General features: G+C 40.2%; 1 protein-coding gene across 1 annotated transcript; it reads right to left on the bottom strand.

Annotated features, from left to right (window-relative positions):
- Positions 1-3006: 3006 nt before the first annotated feature.
- On the bottom strand, positions 3007-16296 carry lsm1 (LSM1, U6 small nuclear RNA associated). The gene is made up of 5 exons (XM_080739023.1): positions 16130-16296; positions 10254-10322; positions 9601-9716; positions 5430-5531; positions 3007-3887 (listed from the first exon to the last, which is right to left on the bottom strand). The coding sequence occupies exons 1-5, from the start codon at positions 16173-16175 to the stop codon at positions 3819-3821; spliced, it is 402 nt and encodes a 133-aa protein (XP_080595149.1). The 5' UTR covers positions 16176-16296; the 3' UTR covers positions 3007-3818.
- Between the last annotated feature and the right edge of the window lie 956 nt (positions 16297-17252).

The following is a 17252-nucleotide window of genomic DNA, read 5'->3' as shown; positions in this document are numbered from 1 at the left end:
TTAGAAGCTGAAATTAACGGAGTGGGGGTTCTAAAACTTTAGCGATTTAACAGTTAGGACAATTTTAAGATTTGTTTTATAAAAAAAGTTACATGGTATAACTGGCCACAGACCCGTTGGGAAACGAGTTTGGGTTGACTTTGTTTTAGGTCGACCTTTCCTGCTAGGGTTAGGGTTAGGGTACAGGAAATACAATACAGGAAAGGTCGACCTAAAACAAAGTCGACCCAAACTCGTTTCCCACTTGTACACACGCCCCCACCCACTGAAATAAAAACACAAAAATCCAAAAAAAAAACAATAGAAAGCAGTAAATGAAAACCCCTAACCCTTTTAACACTCTTCTTTTCTTTTCTCTAATTTCAATCTAAAATAATGAACCCTGGTTGTAAAAAACTAAAGTTGTCCTTTAAAGCACCAAAAGTAAAAGTACTCATTATGTAGAATGTCCCATTTGGGTATCCACAACTTTCCAACATCCCATCGTGCATTGCGCAGAATGTGCAGGCAGCTTTCAGCGCCGCAGCCGAGAGTTATCTACAAGCTCACAACGGTTGCATCTGCGACGCGACGTGTATGTCTGCTGTTAACCGGAAGTGTCCCGCAAATAATGCTACAGTAAATTCGCGCGGAAACAGGTGGATACAGTCGAGTGCATCTCTCCACTCCGACATGTCTCCTTTCCGACACTAACTCTGTCTCTAACCCTAACCCTAAACCTTAGGCCCATGGGAGTGTCGCCACTCCGACAATAAGAAGTCAATTTCGGAGTGGCGACATGTCGGAATGGAGAGAGCCTCCCGATACAGTCATACCAAACTACCATGAGGCTGAAGCTACACCAAACTACCTATGAGAGTGGAATCCCCATTCCACCAATGCATTTCAATGGGAAGGGGGCGTTTTTCTTGTTTTTGGCAGGTAGTTTGGTGCGACCGTACCCTTACACAGGTTTTCAAACGTATAAAATGTATTAAAAAAAGTACACAGTCCTGTATACATTTAGGCCATTTGAAAATAGCCGATCTACGGGAGCGTGTCGCTGTTACTACATGTCATCCTTTCGACACCCGACTCTAACCCTCACCCTAACCTTAACCTCCGTGGAGTGAGTCGCTAACCCTCCGGTCGAAATGATGGGCGTTTGCAAAAGCGAGATTTCCCCGACTGAAGCCGTTAGTGTATGTTGTATGTCCACATCTACAAAGTAACTAAAGTTGTCAAATAAATGTAGTGGAGTAGGCCTATACTGTAAGCACAATATTTGCCTCTGAGATGTAGTGGAGTAAAATTTAAAGTATTGAAAATTGGAAGTACTCAAGTAAAGTACAAGTATACACCTAGGTTAAAATTGGACTTAAGTGCAGTACTCCAGTAAATGTACTTAGTTACTTTACACCACTGATTATATTACTGTCGGACAAATTATCTACTTCTGATGACTACTGATAATCTTGCTTTCTTTCTTTTTCTTTTTTTTAAAGCGGTCATTAGCGTGTCTGATTAGAAATAATGACTCGTCTTGAAACCAAATTAGTCCGAGCCAATTAGACTGAGCCCAGTCAGTGATAGATGAATGAATGAATGAATGCACATGTCTCATGTCTTTAAAAGGGATAGTTCACCAACTTCACCACCATAAAAGGGATAATTACCCCCATTGGCTCTGGCAATAGCGGTACATTTACTACAATCAAATAACTGGTTTAGGATTAGGAATGTGACAAAAACGATATAATATACATACATATATATATATATATATATATATATATATATATATATATATATATATATATATATATATATAATGAACTTCAGTCTCCATGGGGTGAGTGATCAATAGTAAAAATGTCATTTTACTCCTTTAATGTCATCATCACAGTTTCGTTTGAGATGGGGTGCCATCTACTGGCTGGTACAAGAACAGCTCTGGTTTTAGCTGTGTAGTTTACAAGAGAAGAATCCACTTCGAGGTTTATAGAAGTGGGTAAAATTCGGGTTTAGACACAATGGTTCAAATATCTTCATGCCAAGACAGAACCCCCACGTTGATCATACATAACCACAGACCCGTTTCTTCCATGAATGGAGTACGAAGGACCTAAATGAACAAAACAAGCCATGGTGCCTTCTTGGGTTGCATTACTATTATTCGATACATATCACGATACATAGTTGACGATACACGATACATGGACGATATTGGTTCATTCGTGGCGATACGATAGGATTCGATTTAAAATCGATATAGTAACTATTTAGCAAAGAAATTAAATCTGTGTGAAAGGTGTGGATAGCGCAGGTTTTTAAGGGAAACATGTATTATTATGGATATAAATAAGTAAACGCAGTGATTATCTGCCAAATACATGGACATTGTATATTGACAAACCTGCACCTTGACATGAACCCAGAGATTACACACATTTATCGATAGACCAGTGTAGCTATATGGAAAGGAAAAGTAATTACTAATTAAACCCCTCCTTTTAATTTTTTCTTCTTAAAAAAATGCTAAATACAATTCACAAGTAGGTAGTATCGATACAATCGATTCTTTGCACTGCCGATACGATACGATACAAAATAAAACGATACGATTCGATTTTAGCCGTTTTCATTTTGATATACTTCGATTTTTTAAGTTTAAAACAATATTTTGATACAGTTACTATATAATTACACCCCTACAATGGAGTGTTTTTTTCAGAAATCCTCTACTGGCAGGAAACCGCTCCATTCTCATTGAAATAAATTGGCGGAATGGGGAATCCACTCTCATAGGTAGTTTGGTGTGACCGTGGCCCGATACCATTGATTTCAGATAGAAGTTTGCTTAATCCAGCTTTTATTTGCGATTTGTAAACTCGTGTAGGGTATCAAAAGTGAAGGGATCCCAGACTACCCCTATAGTAACTCTGAGGACCCCCTAGGGGTCCCAGACCCCTTGTTGAAGAAGGTCAATAAGTACTGACAGCATTGAAAAACTAAACACTTTAATGGAGCAGGACCGTTAGTGTACATAATGTCCAAATCAAAAAGTTTTTCATCATCGTCATGGTGACAACACCAAGTGCTGAGGTCAGAATCACATCATCCTCTTCCTCAAAAAAAAAAAAAAGCACAACAAAATGTCTCAAAACAACAAAGAAACATGATTTACAGTGCCCCCTTCTGGCACAACGTAGGACTGACAGCAGCCATCGGTGAAAACATTATTCTTTTTATTTTATTTTCATTTACGTCGCTGTCGGGCAGAAACCTTGTTATGGTCATATTTAAACTTTTATTTCTATCTTCATTCTTCCGTAAATTAATGATCTACCTCGTCACAAAAGAGTGTTGCTCAAAAGCAGTGAAAATAGCTGATCTACAAGCTCACAAGTCACAACACGTTGTGAGCTTACAACGCGTTCAGTAGATCAGCTATTTTTGCCATAAAAAATAGTTAAAGTGGTAAAGTTTGATGTGGGTTTTATAAATATGTAACCAATGAAAAAGGTATTAAAAAGCGCTTCTGACAAAATAATAAGCACGTTGGATCCATCCATTTATATTTCATCAAAGATTATACCTTTCTGCCCGACAGTGACGATTCATATTCTTAAGTCAATCTGCAACACAGCACAGATCTAGTGCCATATGGCCTCATATCCATAAACCACTCACACTAAATCCCTCTCTTAAAAAAAGAAATGAAATAAAAAATAATAATGAACCAAATTCAACATAAAAACCAAGAGTCCGATCAACAGGAAGGTGGCGACGACAACGAGGCGTGCAGTGGACCAGTTCATCCAGTCCAGTAGGAGGCACTAGTATTCATCCAGGTTGTCTGCCTTGGGGATGGAGAGGCCTCGGTCTTTCAGAACCTGCATCTTCACCTAGGAACAAGAGGAAGGAAGAGACACCAACGTCATTTTTCGCTATCTCGCAATTCCAACCGGCAGATTCGTCGCAACCATGGGTGCCAAACTGCAGCCGGACAGTGAAAGCCTGTGGAGCAGCTCATGAACAAACACCATTTCTGAACAATTGAGACCTTTATACAATACTCGTTACAGGAAAAAAAAAAAATCAATGTGCACACTGTGTCATTTTATAGAGGTATCTAAAGAGCAAAAAGTATGTTTCTAAACGTGCCAAGTATCGCAAGACTATCCAACGTTTCCTGTCGGGCAAACCAAATCTCGGGATAATTCATAGACAGAAACTATTATTATATACTGTTATTATTATCATTTAATGATGTACTGTGCACATCGAAAAGCAAGTGATTGTAAAAATCGATTATATGACAAAGGTCTCAGTGTATCATAAATAGTGTTTGTTCATGAGCTGATCCAGCAGGTGGCTCCATTCACTGCCATGTTATTGCATCGCACTTCCGGTGCGAGTTTTGGCACCCATGGTGAGCGTCATGGCCGGCCGGTGGAGCATTCCCAGCGTCACATGTTTCCAATCCAAATTACTATTTAGGAATTTAGCAGACACTTTTAATCCAGAGCGACTAACAATAAGCAGGTAATACATCAATGCAACAAGCAAGATAATAAGAAAGATAACATGTCAATACATCAACAATACAACACATGCATAGGAACATCAATCTAGAAAAACAATAACGTAGGTAGGCCACGCACCTATTCAGTAAAAACTTTTCTAAAACCTAAAAATGCTATCTAGCTTCATGTATGGTCATCGAGGGAGGGGGAGTGTTACTAGCCTGATCTCAGACTCAGCTCATGCAGTAGTCTGAAACTGTGCCCTATTCTGAGCGATTTACGGGGGAGGGACGTTTTTGCACGGTGGACGCGACGCACGGTCGCGGAGTTTGTGTGTGATTGTGTGTGTGTCTCTGTCCGTGCCAGTGACTGCTTCCACACAGAACTGCGACCAGAAACATGTAATCAACATTAAACAGCTTGGTGAAATCAGCGCGCGTGTGTGTGTGTGCCTTCCTCAGCCTGCCTGTGTGTGTGAACTTCGTTTGAATCGTTTCAACTGCTGCGTGGATTGGATATTCGTTAGACCCACCCCCACCCCCCGCGCTCATTGGATCAGCCGAAAATAAATGCCGATTCATGTACTCAGCTCCAGACCAGAGAAAGAGTCCACTCAGAGTGGGCGGGGTCTATGGTCTGGAATGGGTTTAGGTGGAGTCTGAAGAGGTGAGTCTTCAGTCCACGGTGGAAGCTAGGGAGTGAGTCTGTAGTTCTAATGGAAGCTAGGGAATGAGTCTGTAGTTCTAATGGAAGCTAGGGAATGAGTCTGTAGTTCTAATGGAAGCTAGGGAGTGAGTCTGTAGTTCTAATGGAAGCTAGGGAGTGAGTCTGTAGTTCTAATGGAAGCTAGGGAGTGAGTCTGTAGTTCTAATGGAAGCTAGGGAGTGAGTCTGTCATCCTAAATATCCCTTGATCTTTCACCTTCTCCGTCTCCTGCTTGGCCTGCTGCTGCAACCTCTGCTCCTCCAGGATCTCCTCTATGGACACCTGCTGCAGCACCGTGTCGCACGGCTTGTCCACGTCCTGAGAGAGAGAGAGAGAGAGAGAGAGAGAGAGAGAGAGAGAGAGAGAGAGAGAGAGAGAGAGAGAGAGGTTCAAACAAACCATTTAGAATCGAGGCATTTAGCAGACGCTCTTAACCCATTTAGGCCGGGTACACATTAATACTTTTAACCGTTATTTTATGCTTTAACTATTAAAAAATAGCAGACTCCCATCTCAAAATATTTAATTCCAGGGACCTCCCCCAGATACAAAATTTTAGATGCAAAATTGATGTTCACTTTAAAAATAAATATATTCAAAGATTTGCTCAAATCTTCCCGACTTTTCAAAAATAGCAGATCGGTGCCGTGCTGCGAGCTTGTATGGCTGTACAGCCAAGACAGCAATGTGCTCCTCTCTTTTACAATGCAAATAAGTTAATGAGTACCTGAGACGAAAAACTGTCTAAGTCCATATTTAAACATTTTGAAAACCACAAACTAGAAGTTTTTAATCTGTTAAATGCTTAACACATCGAGTGCCCGGATGTATGACGTGTGTGTGTTGCTGGTGCCCATGGCAACGCGTCATTCTACCTACCGGCGAGAGTACTGGCGAGAAAAGTAATCCGAGTAAATGTAATCGGAGTATGTCCTGTTTATTTCGCGAAAATCTTTTCTTTCAGTCAGGACCGTTTTTTATCATTTCTAAGCCACATTGTTTGTGTTATGGCAGGTAGAAGAGGCTGCCGTTTTGAAATGAAAGTGATTTAAAAGCTAGATTAGGAGAAAACCACGTTTTTGTGCAGCCGTTAGACAGGAAGTCAACGAGACACACAGCGTGTCCGGATCAGAGTGTATATAAGAGAGTTACGTCACGCTTTGAACTCGCCGCAGACCGGAAGTGGCGTCGCATGGAGCCTGTTCTCATTCTTATCGAGGCTCTGCTGCTCTCCTGCCCGTCCGCCCCCACTATAGCCGAGGTATTTTCAATCACTGGTAAGTAGACGAAATCACGTCTTTTTCACCCTTTTAACGCATTCACGGGCCTCTCGTGAATGTGTGAATGCGTGAATGCGTTAAAAGGGTGAAAAAGACGTGATTTCGTCTACTTACCAGTGATTGAAAATACCTCGGCTATAGTGGGGGCGGACGGGCTGAAGAGCAGCAGAGGCTAGCTAGGAATGAGAACAGGCTCCATGCGTGCGCAAGTGCGCATGCGTAAGCTTCCCACCATAGAGTAAATAGGCTTTCCACGCTTACTATGGGAGTCGACGTAAGTGACGTAACTCTCTTATATACACTCTGGTCCGGATGACGTAATTGCGCGCTGCATGTTGGGAAATGGAGTTTGTTTCATCACCGCGGCAGCCAAGTGCAGTAGCTACAGTACAGTATAGTTTACTGTAAAACGCGCCAAACGCGTCGTGGGCCTCCAGCGACATCAAAGAGATTGACTTGTAGACACCACGTGGGCAGCCGATGTGTTAATGCACTCCCCCCTCATTTTGTTGAATTAGATTTTTTTTTTACTTAACTCATATATATTAGGAATTATAAGACATAATACTTATGGAAGGTGGAAAAACAGTATACGTATCTCCAACAGTTTGTGGAACAACAGTAGGCCTATATGTCCGTACAAGCAATATTAGCAGACAAAGGGAGCGGATAACATTAAAACAGACAATTGAACAAAATGAGGGGGGGTTGCATTAACAATTTAACAGATTAATAATGAATAGTTTGTGGTTTACATTCTGGTAAATCAAAAAATATCTATATTAAAAAAATATATATATATGGACTTTATGTTATTCGTCTCAGGTACTCAATGTTGACGTTGTTCATACTTCATACGGCCTGGCCGTAATGTGTCGTGCACAGCTTGGTTTTCTGTGTGCAGCGCTTCCATCAGCAGCTACAGTACATGGACACCATGTTGTGATTATATAAAATACTGAATTATTCATGCTTTTAAATGCTTTGTTTGCTTCCGTTTACCACCAGCACACGTATGAATTATATATAACATGTTTGTAACAGTAATATGTGCAGGCTTGGCTTCCTGCACTTAACAATACGCCACAGTGTCTAGTCTCTGAGGTCAGGAAGAAAACTAATATACTGTATACACACACATGACACATGTACAGAATGTTATTTAGATAGCACGTTGTTTAGACAGATACTAGGTTCATTGTTTACCTGCTGTCCTATAGGGCAATGGTTCTCAACCTTTTCAGGCCGCGACCCCCAACATAATCATATTTTAACTGGGGACCCCCACCCTGACGAGCACTAAGAGTTGAGGCATTACATTTTGTAAAACACGGTTCTATTGTGAAAATAGCAGATCTACATGCTCACAACGCCTCGCAACGCGAGGCGTTGTGAGCATGTAGATCGGCTATTTTCACAATTTCTGCCTCTAATATTTGACAATTTGGCCAATGTTTACGTTGTCATTTTAGAGGTATTAACAAGTCCTAAAATGGTCACTTTAGAAATGTGCAGATACCCTCTATACACTTACACTTTATGTCAGTTTGTTTACTGAAAACAATGTTGAACATTAAGTTAATCATCTGGGGACCCCCTCCAAAATACCACAGGTAGAGAACCACTGGTCTAGGGTCATTGCTGATCTGTAGTCCTATAGTTTCTATATGTAGATAGCATGTTGTCTAGGGTAATTGTTTACCTGCTGTCCTATAGTTTCGTTGAGGCTCTACAGTGTTCTATCTCTACTCTACCTGGTTGTTTGCAGACCAGGGTTCATGTTTAATCTGCCCATTCTGATCTCACAAAATACACTTTATTTAACCGGTTCAGAGACACTGGCTAAGGCCTGCTTTTTGCCACCTTGGTGGTCTGGCCGTAACTACTCAACTTACCCTACTACTATAGCCTCAGGTCTCTACACCGGGCTCATCTGCTGAGGTGTACTTTTGTACATTTAAGTAAGACTTTGAATACAGGACTTGTATAATCGTTGTTGTCGGGCATCTCCAGATATTAGCTTTGTGTTTTTTCCCACCATAAATTAAGGCCCTACTTGATCATGCTACAGCGTCACACAAAAAATCAAAAGTAGCAGATTGGTAAGTTGGAGACACGGCGCGAAGCCACGCATTTTGAGCATGTACAGATCATCTGGAAAAATTAAGAATATTGTGTGAAAAAGCATTGCTGTTGCCATAGCACCCCAATTCATAACTGACTTTGGAAACTTCCCACTGGACTTCAAGCAACTCTGACTTCAGAAGGCTGACATTTCTCTATTATAAATCCTTGTTTTGAGTGGTCGTAGTGTATTATTGTAATATTTAGAAATATGGACTTTTGATATTCATGAGCTGTATGCCATAACAATTTTAACAAAAAAAGGTTTGGAATAATTCACTGAATGTGTAATGTTTCTAGAATATATGAAAGTTTCAAGAAAATGAACTTTTACACAATATTCTAATTTTTCGAGATGGATCTGTAGCTCCGTTTGTTATTTCAGCTCCTTTTGAGTTTGAGTAAGTAACAGTTTTGGACCTGTGAAGTTGGAGGATGGCTGTACTTACGCTTAGGGCTGGGCGATATGGAAAAATACAATATCACCATATGTTCCCCAAGCTGTATCACGATACACAATCTTATCGCAATTCTTTTTGTTGGTTTTTATGGTTATTTTTCAAGTTAATTAACAGTACGACAACCACAGTACAAGGTAACAAAAAACTAAAAGAAAAAGGCATAACAGACCATTTAGAGCAGTGGTCCTCAATGTGGGGTCCAGGGACTCTCTGGGTTCCTTTTGGGAGGTCTAAATTAATCCTTAAAAGTATTTAACTCTGACAGTATACAAATGAAACCAAATGGACCATTTGGTTTCATTTGTAATACTGTCAGAGTTAAGGGGAGACCTTGACATTTTAACTACTACTGATTCAATGAACCTCTGTGTTAACAATTCAACATGATTTTTTTATAAGGCCTCATTGCCTCATTATCCCTCATTGCATCACAATATATACGATATCTCTGTAAAGGCATATCGTGGAGACATCGTATCGCCTCAACAATATTTATCACCATTATGGCCAACCCCTACTTACGATCTCCCCCAGCAGGACAACGTTCTCTCCCCGCACGATGAAGATCCCTCGGGGAATGTCTCCAAACTTCTTCCCCACGTGGATGCGCTCCACCGTCTGGTGGAAGACCAGGTTGGCTGCGAGTAAAGAGTGTTCAGGAAAGACATCAATTGTTACTGTACATGAAAAGGAGCACTTCATAAAAATGTTTTCCCCTTCATATAAAGTGGTCCTCATTTAAAGGACAACTTTGTTTTTTTTTTTACAACAAGGGTTCATATTTTAGATAGTCATTAGAGAAAAGAAAAGATGAGTGTTAAAATGTTTCCATTTACTTCTTTCTATCGTTTTAGTGATTTTAACAATTTTGATTTGCATGCAAGTGACGAAATATGTATTTTTAGACACAATAAGCCCATTCCCAAGATGCACCGCAATCTTTCATGGGCAGATGTGACTTATGAGGTGCCCAGCAGACCAGAGACATGGAGGATGGCTGTACTTACGCTTAGGGCTGGGCAATATGGAAAAATACAATATCACCATATTTTCCTGATATGATATCACGATACACAATCTTATCGTGATTCTTTTTCATGTTGGTTTTTCAAGTTACTTAAAAGTACAATAAAAACTAAAAATGTTGATCAATACTTCTGTATATTTTTACGTACCAAACTGATCAATGCTTCTGAGGTAACCGATGAGGGTTCTGCCATCGCGGAGCAGCACCAGGTGTTTCTCTGTAGGATGTAAACATGACACAACGTTAGAGCAGCAAAATCAACCCAGAGTTCTGCTTGTTCGCAGGGCTTGACATTAACCTTTTGAGGAACTTGTCCTGCGGACAAGTAAATGTCCCATTCGCTTGTCTAGGCACAAAAGTCACTTATAAACAAGCCATTTTACGTTCATTGCTCTTTTCATAAGACCCCCCTCCACCCTCCACTCCATCGTATACAGCACAAAGCTGCTAGGAGCGTCACAGAAAAAGCGAAACCAAGAGGCACTTGTCCAACGGACAAGTACATTTTTTATGAACTTGTCCATAAAGATTTATTAGTTGTCCCGGACAACAGGACACGCCTTAATGTCATGCCCTGCTGGTTGTGGTAAAGGCAGACAGCAGGGAAAGAAACACTGCAGCACTCAGTCAGTCTTCAGGTGATAAATACATAATTTATTGAGCAAGGCTATTGACACTAGGTCTTCAACAGAGTCTCACACACATGACACAATGTTACACACGACTGTAGCAGTTCCCTCTGCCACCCAGGTGTCTGGACCACATCTCACAGTGGATGTCAGCCCAGCACCTCAAGCTGAACCCACACAAGACTGAGCTCTGGTCTGGGCGACTGATTTTCCCTCTTGGGATAATAAGGTAATCGTCTATCTAGCTTCTCTTCTTCCCGCCCCACGCAGGATCTAACAACTTCCAAAGACAACGCCCCAGTGACTTCAGTTCCAACTGGGACAATACAGCCCCTTTTCCACAGGACCAACACCACACCACACCACACCACCCACTTGTGCCAGGTTTTCCACTACAAAGACCTGGGTAGAGTGGTGTGAAAGCGGTAATAAACGTGGTACTAAGAGGTGTGCAATCTTGTGCAATCTAGAGTAGGTCTGAGCTAGGCCAAACAGGGCCAAACACTTCATAATGACTGATCACTCACTGCTTTTCATTTAGACCACCAAGATATAGTTGTAATACATAATATATTCTATTGTGTTATAACCACTATTATAATCTATGATAGTGTATTATATCATATTAATACATTAACTTTATAGTGCATTATAATCACAGTTATAATCCATTATAGTGCATTATAATTTAGGATAGTTGTAATACAAATTTATATTGTATTAAAGGGTCAATTTGTTTCTTATCGATAGGGGTGCTTTTGTGTAATGGAAAATGTAGATATTTTATGTGGTATGGTGTAGTGTGGTGTGGTGCTAAAGCTGCAGTTGAAAAGGAGCTTATGAGATATCCTGTCACGATTATGGTGGCCCCAAAAAAGTGATTTTACGATATTATCGCGATAATCAAAATATCCCCAACATCAATTATCCTGGGGCGGGACAATTGCCAAAAATAGCCGATCTACAAGCTTGCGACATGTGAGCTTGTAGATCAGTGATTTTTTTTGGCAAAGAGATTTGGTAGAGACTAGAGAAAAAAATACTGTAACAAATACTTTATCAAGTATGTTATTTCCAGGACCGTTTTTACCAATTATAGAGGGTTTTTAAATGTTTTTAAATATGCAGCTTGGCAAATAAAAGGTGAATTGATCCCAGTGCATGACGGAGGATAATTTCACAATAAATGTAAATCTCCACAATACGATTATTGTTTTCTTTATCACATTAAACGCTAATTGTCCCATGCAGCCAACAGCCAAGAACCTTGGTGTAGTCCCAGACAGACAGCGGTCAGTAGGGCTGTCACGATATGACATTTTACATGACGATTAATTGTCACTCAAATAATTGGCGATTAACGATTTAATTGTGTTTTTGTCGTTGATAATTACATTTCTGTTTGGCTTTTAAGCTTTGAAGTTGTACATGGCAGATATGACACATAACCTAAATATACAAAGAAATTACTGACATATTTGACAACTTACTACTTAAAAAATAACTTTGATAGTGGAAATAGCCGCGTTGTGAGCTTGTAGATCTGCTATTTCCACTATTTTTGACTTTTTTTCCTATTTTTTAACATGGAAACGATTATGACGATTATGAAAAATAATCGCGATTATGTAAAATAATCGCGATTAGACGATTATGTAATAATTGTGACAGCCCTAGCGATCAGCTCTCATTCAACTACACATTGTATAAAATTGTGTAGCAGATTTTCATAGATAGATTCATAGACTTGTTTGACAGCAGTGACATCAGTATATGTTGGATTCATGTTAATGTGTTTTTTTTCAGACATTTAACCACTTAAAATACATTTTTTACCCATTTGCCAAAAAAAAAAAAAAAAAATTTGCCAAAAATAGCCGATCTACAAGCTCTCAACGCCTCACAGCGTGAGGCGTTGAGAGCTTGTAGATCTGCTATTTTTAGCTAAAGTTCTCCTCAGAATAGTTGTTAAAGTTGTTCATTTAAAATAATTATCAGATCACAAAGATTTGGCGGACCCCCTGTAGTAACTCTGGGGACCCCCTAGGGGTCCCGGACCCCTGCTCTATAGAACATTCCAAGGATCAGACGTTTCCTCACCCAGGAGTCAGCCCAGCTGCTCATCCAGACATCTGTCATGTCAAAACTCCACTACTGTAACTCTCTCCTCACCGGCCTCCCGGCATGTGCACTTAAACCTCTCCAAATTATCCAGAATTGGTCTTTAGCAAGCCACGCTTGTTCACGTCTCCCCCCTTCTCCGCTCCCTCCATTGGCTCACAGTTACTGGCACTGCCCGCACAGAGTACAAAACACTGCAATAGGGCTGTCACGATATGACATTTTACATTAATTGTCACTCAAATAATTGCGTATTGACATATTTGACAACTTTCTACTTAAAAAACAACATTTATAGTGGAAATGGCTGATCTACAAGCTCACAACGCGTCGCAATGCGACACTTTGTGAGCTTGTAGATCTGCCATTTCCAATATGTTTTACTTAAAGCTATACTGTGTAAGTTGTTCAACTAGTGGTCAGTAGCGGTATTGCTTTTTTCGGCCGGAGTCGTCGCGGACCACCGCCGCGGACCACCGGAGCGGCGCCGCAAACCACCGCGACCGATAGTAATCCGTGGAGGGGTAGAACGCATGGTAGAACGTAATTTTCTGGCCAGGATTTGTGGATTAAGAGGTTAAAATCCTTCACCATGGTAAACACTGTAGCCAAGCGGAGGCGCTTCCTGGAGACCAGAGCAGATAAGCTGTGATTGGCCGGTAGTGTACAATGTGTGCATGATCGGCGATGTGATTGGGCAACGTATACACAACGTATACAGATGATGCAGATTACGTCATTTTGGCGCAAAATCCCGCCCCTGTCACTGCTAAGAAGAAAACATATAAAGAGAAGGCTTCAGAAGCTGAAAATAACGGAGTGGGTGTTCTAAAACTTTAGCGATTTAACAGTTAGGACAATTTTAAGATTTGTTTTATAAAAAAAGTTACATGGTACAACTTTAAAAGAAAATATATATATGAACCTTTTTCAACATGGAAACGATTATGACGAATATGAAAAATAATCGCGATTGATGTCAAATAATTGCGATTAGACGATTATGTAATAATTGTGACAGCCCTAGCCTGCAAAGGAAGGAACCAAAGGTATGGCAGGCACCTGAAATACCTGAACGTGGCCAGTGTGAGCTGTCTGGTCTGTGGAATGTAAAATAAGAGCACTATTTACCTATAATGTGCTGTTTTTACTGTGGCTACTGTGTGAAACCATAGACATATTCAATCATAGCTATGATATTTTTTATCGCACAGGCCCAGAAAGTAAAGAAATAAGTGTTAAATCGAGCAGTAATTAAAATCTTTACCTATCATTTTATAATGGACGATTTACTTTTGCCAAAAATAGACGATCTACAAGCTCACAACGCCTCGCGCTGCGAGGCGTTGTGAGCTTGTAGATCTGCTATTTTTGGCTAAAGTTCTCCGAATATGGACACTAGGGTTCAAGTGGTTCATATAAAAAAGGAGTAAAAAAAAGTTTCTATCACTCAAAAGATTTGGAGGACCCCCTGTAGTAACTCTGGGGACCCCGGACCCCCTGCTGAAGACCCCTGAGATATATTAATGGTCATTTAGGGCTACTTATTGTGTATGTCCATGGCAAAGAGTCCACCACAACCTTGGTGATGACCCCTGCAATTAATGGTCAGGTAACATTTTGACAATGTGGCCAATGTTTAATTGCCATTTTAGAGGTAGTAAAAAGTCCTTAAATTGTCACTTTAGAAAATGTGCATGTTGGTTTGTTTACTGTTGAAATGTTGAAGACAATGTTGCACATTAAGTTAATCATCTGGGGAGTCGGGAACCCCCAAAATAATTTGACCCCCAGGTTGAGAACCACTGAATGATACATGACCGTCATGGTTCAGGGCTATCCACAACTTTCCAACATCCCATAGTGCATTGCGCAGAAGTTGTACGGAGCTTCCGGCACCGCAGCCGAGTGTGATCTACAAGCTCACAACGGCTGCATCTGCGACGCGACGTGAGCTTGTATGTCTGCTGTTAACCGGAAGTGTGGTGCAAAAAATGCTCCAGTAAATTCCCGCGGAAAGAGGTGGATGGGTATGAATCTGTGTTCGTAATGAGTTCATTCTGAATGAATAAATAATATCACAGCCATTGTATGGTTTCACTGTGTAAACATCTCTACTGCATTCTAGTTTTTCTACACTTGACCACTTGAACCCTAGTAACTATCCCTTTTCTGTGTGGAACACTAGCCAAAAATAGCCAATCTACAAGAGCTTGTAGATCTGCTATTCTTGGCAAAGAGGTTTGGTGCAGAGGGGAAAAAAGAGCAGAACAAATATTGAGGTTTAATGTGTAAAAAATACACATTAATCCAACAACTGACGCTGATGAACAAAGGGTCAAACTCTTTTTTCTGCTATACCACCAAAATGTGGAAAGCCTTACCGAAGGCCATAAAGGAGTGTGGATCACTAGCATCCTTTAAAATTGCCCTGAAAAACCACTTACAGGCAGCAGCCGTTCGCAACTGGTAAAAAATGAACCTAGCCCAACCCTACCCTCCCCTGCCCCTTCTTTGTATATACTGTTTGTTTTAGACTTACTGTCTTCTTTTTTGTTTTTCTTTACATATCTACTGCATAGTACTGTGTTCTATTTGTCTGTCATTCAATGTTATATGAGATACTTCAATGGTTTCCAGTGGAAATAAGCTTAGTCTTTTCATGGATCTCCTTTTAGTAGACCTTGTACCAGTGAACTGTACCGTCATGAAACTGTACCTTTTCCTATGCAAACTTCTAATAAAGTCTTCAATCAATCAATCAATGATAGTGTTGTCAAACAAGTTTAGGCTGGATTTTTTTTTTTTACAAATCTGCAACACAATTTCATACTGCTTCATCTCTCTCTCAGTCTCAGCTAAGGGGTCCTTGGCCTGAAAACATTGAAGACTTCTGGCTGGTGTGAACTGTTGTGAGGTTGATCCAGACCTACTGCACATACAGTATGAAACAGAGCTGCTATACCTTTATAAGCATTTTATGTTTTTATTTTTGTTCTTATACCATCTAAATTGTGTTGAGAAAAAGCAATGCTGATATTTGTTACAAAAGCTTTATACCCTGTAAATATATCAAAGTCACAATGCGACATAGCTGTGTTTACACAATGCTGTACCTCCAACTGTAAACATGTTCCCCTTTTTCAACTGTTTTTATTATGTTTTGACACTTGCTTTGGCAATGTAAACGTATGTTTTCTCATGACAACAAAGCTCCTTTGAATTGGACTGAACTCAGAGACAATGCTATGCTGCATTCATGTTGTCTACTCACTGTCTATGTCATCGATGAGGCTGGCCGTCCCAGGAACGTAGTTCATGTTGTTGTTTGTATCAGGCTGTTCTGTTGTGATCAAACACACATGTGTTATTAATATGATTTGATAGAATGTGTATAAAGTGTGATCACATCCATGTATGTTTATATTCCACCCTGCCTGTCTGACCCCCGGAAGTATTTATAAGTGCCTGGGAAGAAGCACTTCCGGCACGCCGCTGTTATTAACCGCTTTTATTATTATAATGTTTTTGTTGTTGAGTAGCGCTAGAGATTCCCAAACGGCTATTTTCACTACTTCTTTGACAATTGTTTTCTAATTAATGGAATTTCTTTGATTTTTTTTTTTTATTGTATTTATCAATGAAATTACTTAGAAAAATCATTGCATTTATTTTTTTATTTTTGTTTAGTATTCATGAAAACTGAATAATAAAAAAACGAAATGTAGGAAATAAAAAAATTAAGGCACCCATAAAAAGAGTGGGAAACAGACAGAGGCTCGTGCAGTAGCCCATTCCAAAAGCTAATGGGGGAGGCAGATTTTGACAGGTACACCAAACCTCGCATAACCCTGTACCCATGGGGGAGGGGCCTCTCCTTAAAGACGCAGTACTTCACAGTGTGAAGAAGACATACAGCAGCAGCAGCAGCAGCAGCAGTTCAGCATGTCATTCACTGAACATTATTCCCATCATCTCCATACAGTCATGATCTAATAAGGCTCATTGACACACATTAAAACACGGTGTACTGTCCCTTTAGTGTCAGAGGACAGCAGCAGACAGGAGGAAGCAGCCTGGCTGATGCACCATGGGATTTATGGCTCTTTGAAGTGAGCTGGATCTCTGGGATCCGTTCCTTTCAAAGAGCCGTTCAAAAGACTCATTTTAGTTACTAGTTTACTTTGTAGATTGTTATTATAATTACAAATCACTTCAACCCTATATACATTTCGGCCATATATAGACTACATTCCTGCCATTTGAAAATAGCCGATCTACAAGCCGACACATTTGTGAGCTTGTAGATCTGCTATTTTAAAATTATTTTTCGACATGTTTTCATTGTAAAACTTAAATGGGACATTTGAGTACTTTCTACTAGCCTATTGGTACTT

This window comes from Nannobrachium achirus, assembly GCF_963921795.1.
Source record: "Nannobrachium achirus genome assembly, chromosome: 12".
NCBI classification, from domain to species: domain Eukaryota; kingdom Metazoa; phylum Chordata; class Actinopteri; order Myctophiformes; family Myctophidae; genus Nannobrachium; species Nannobrachium achirus.
This window is presented reverse-complemented; position numbering and strand designations above follow the sequence as displayed.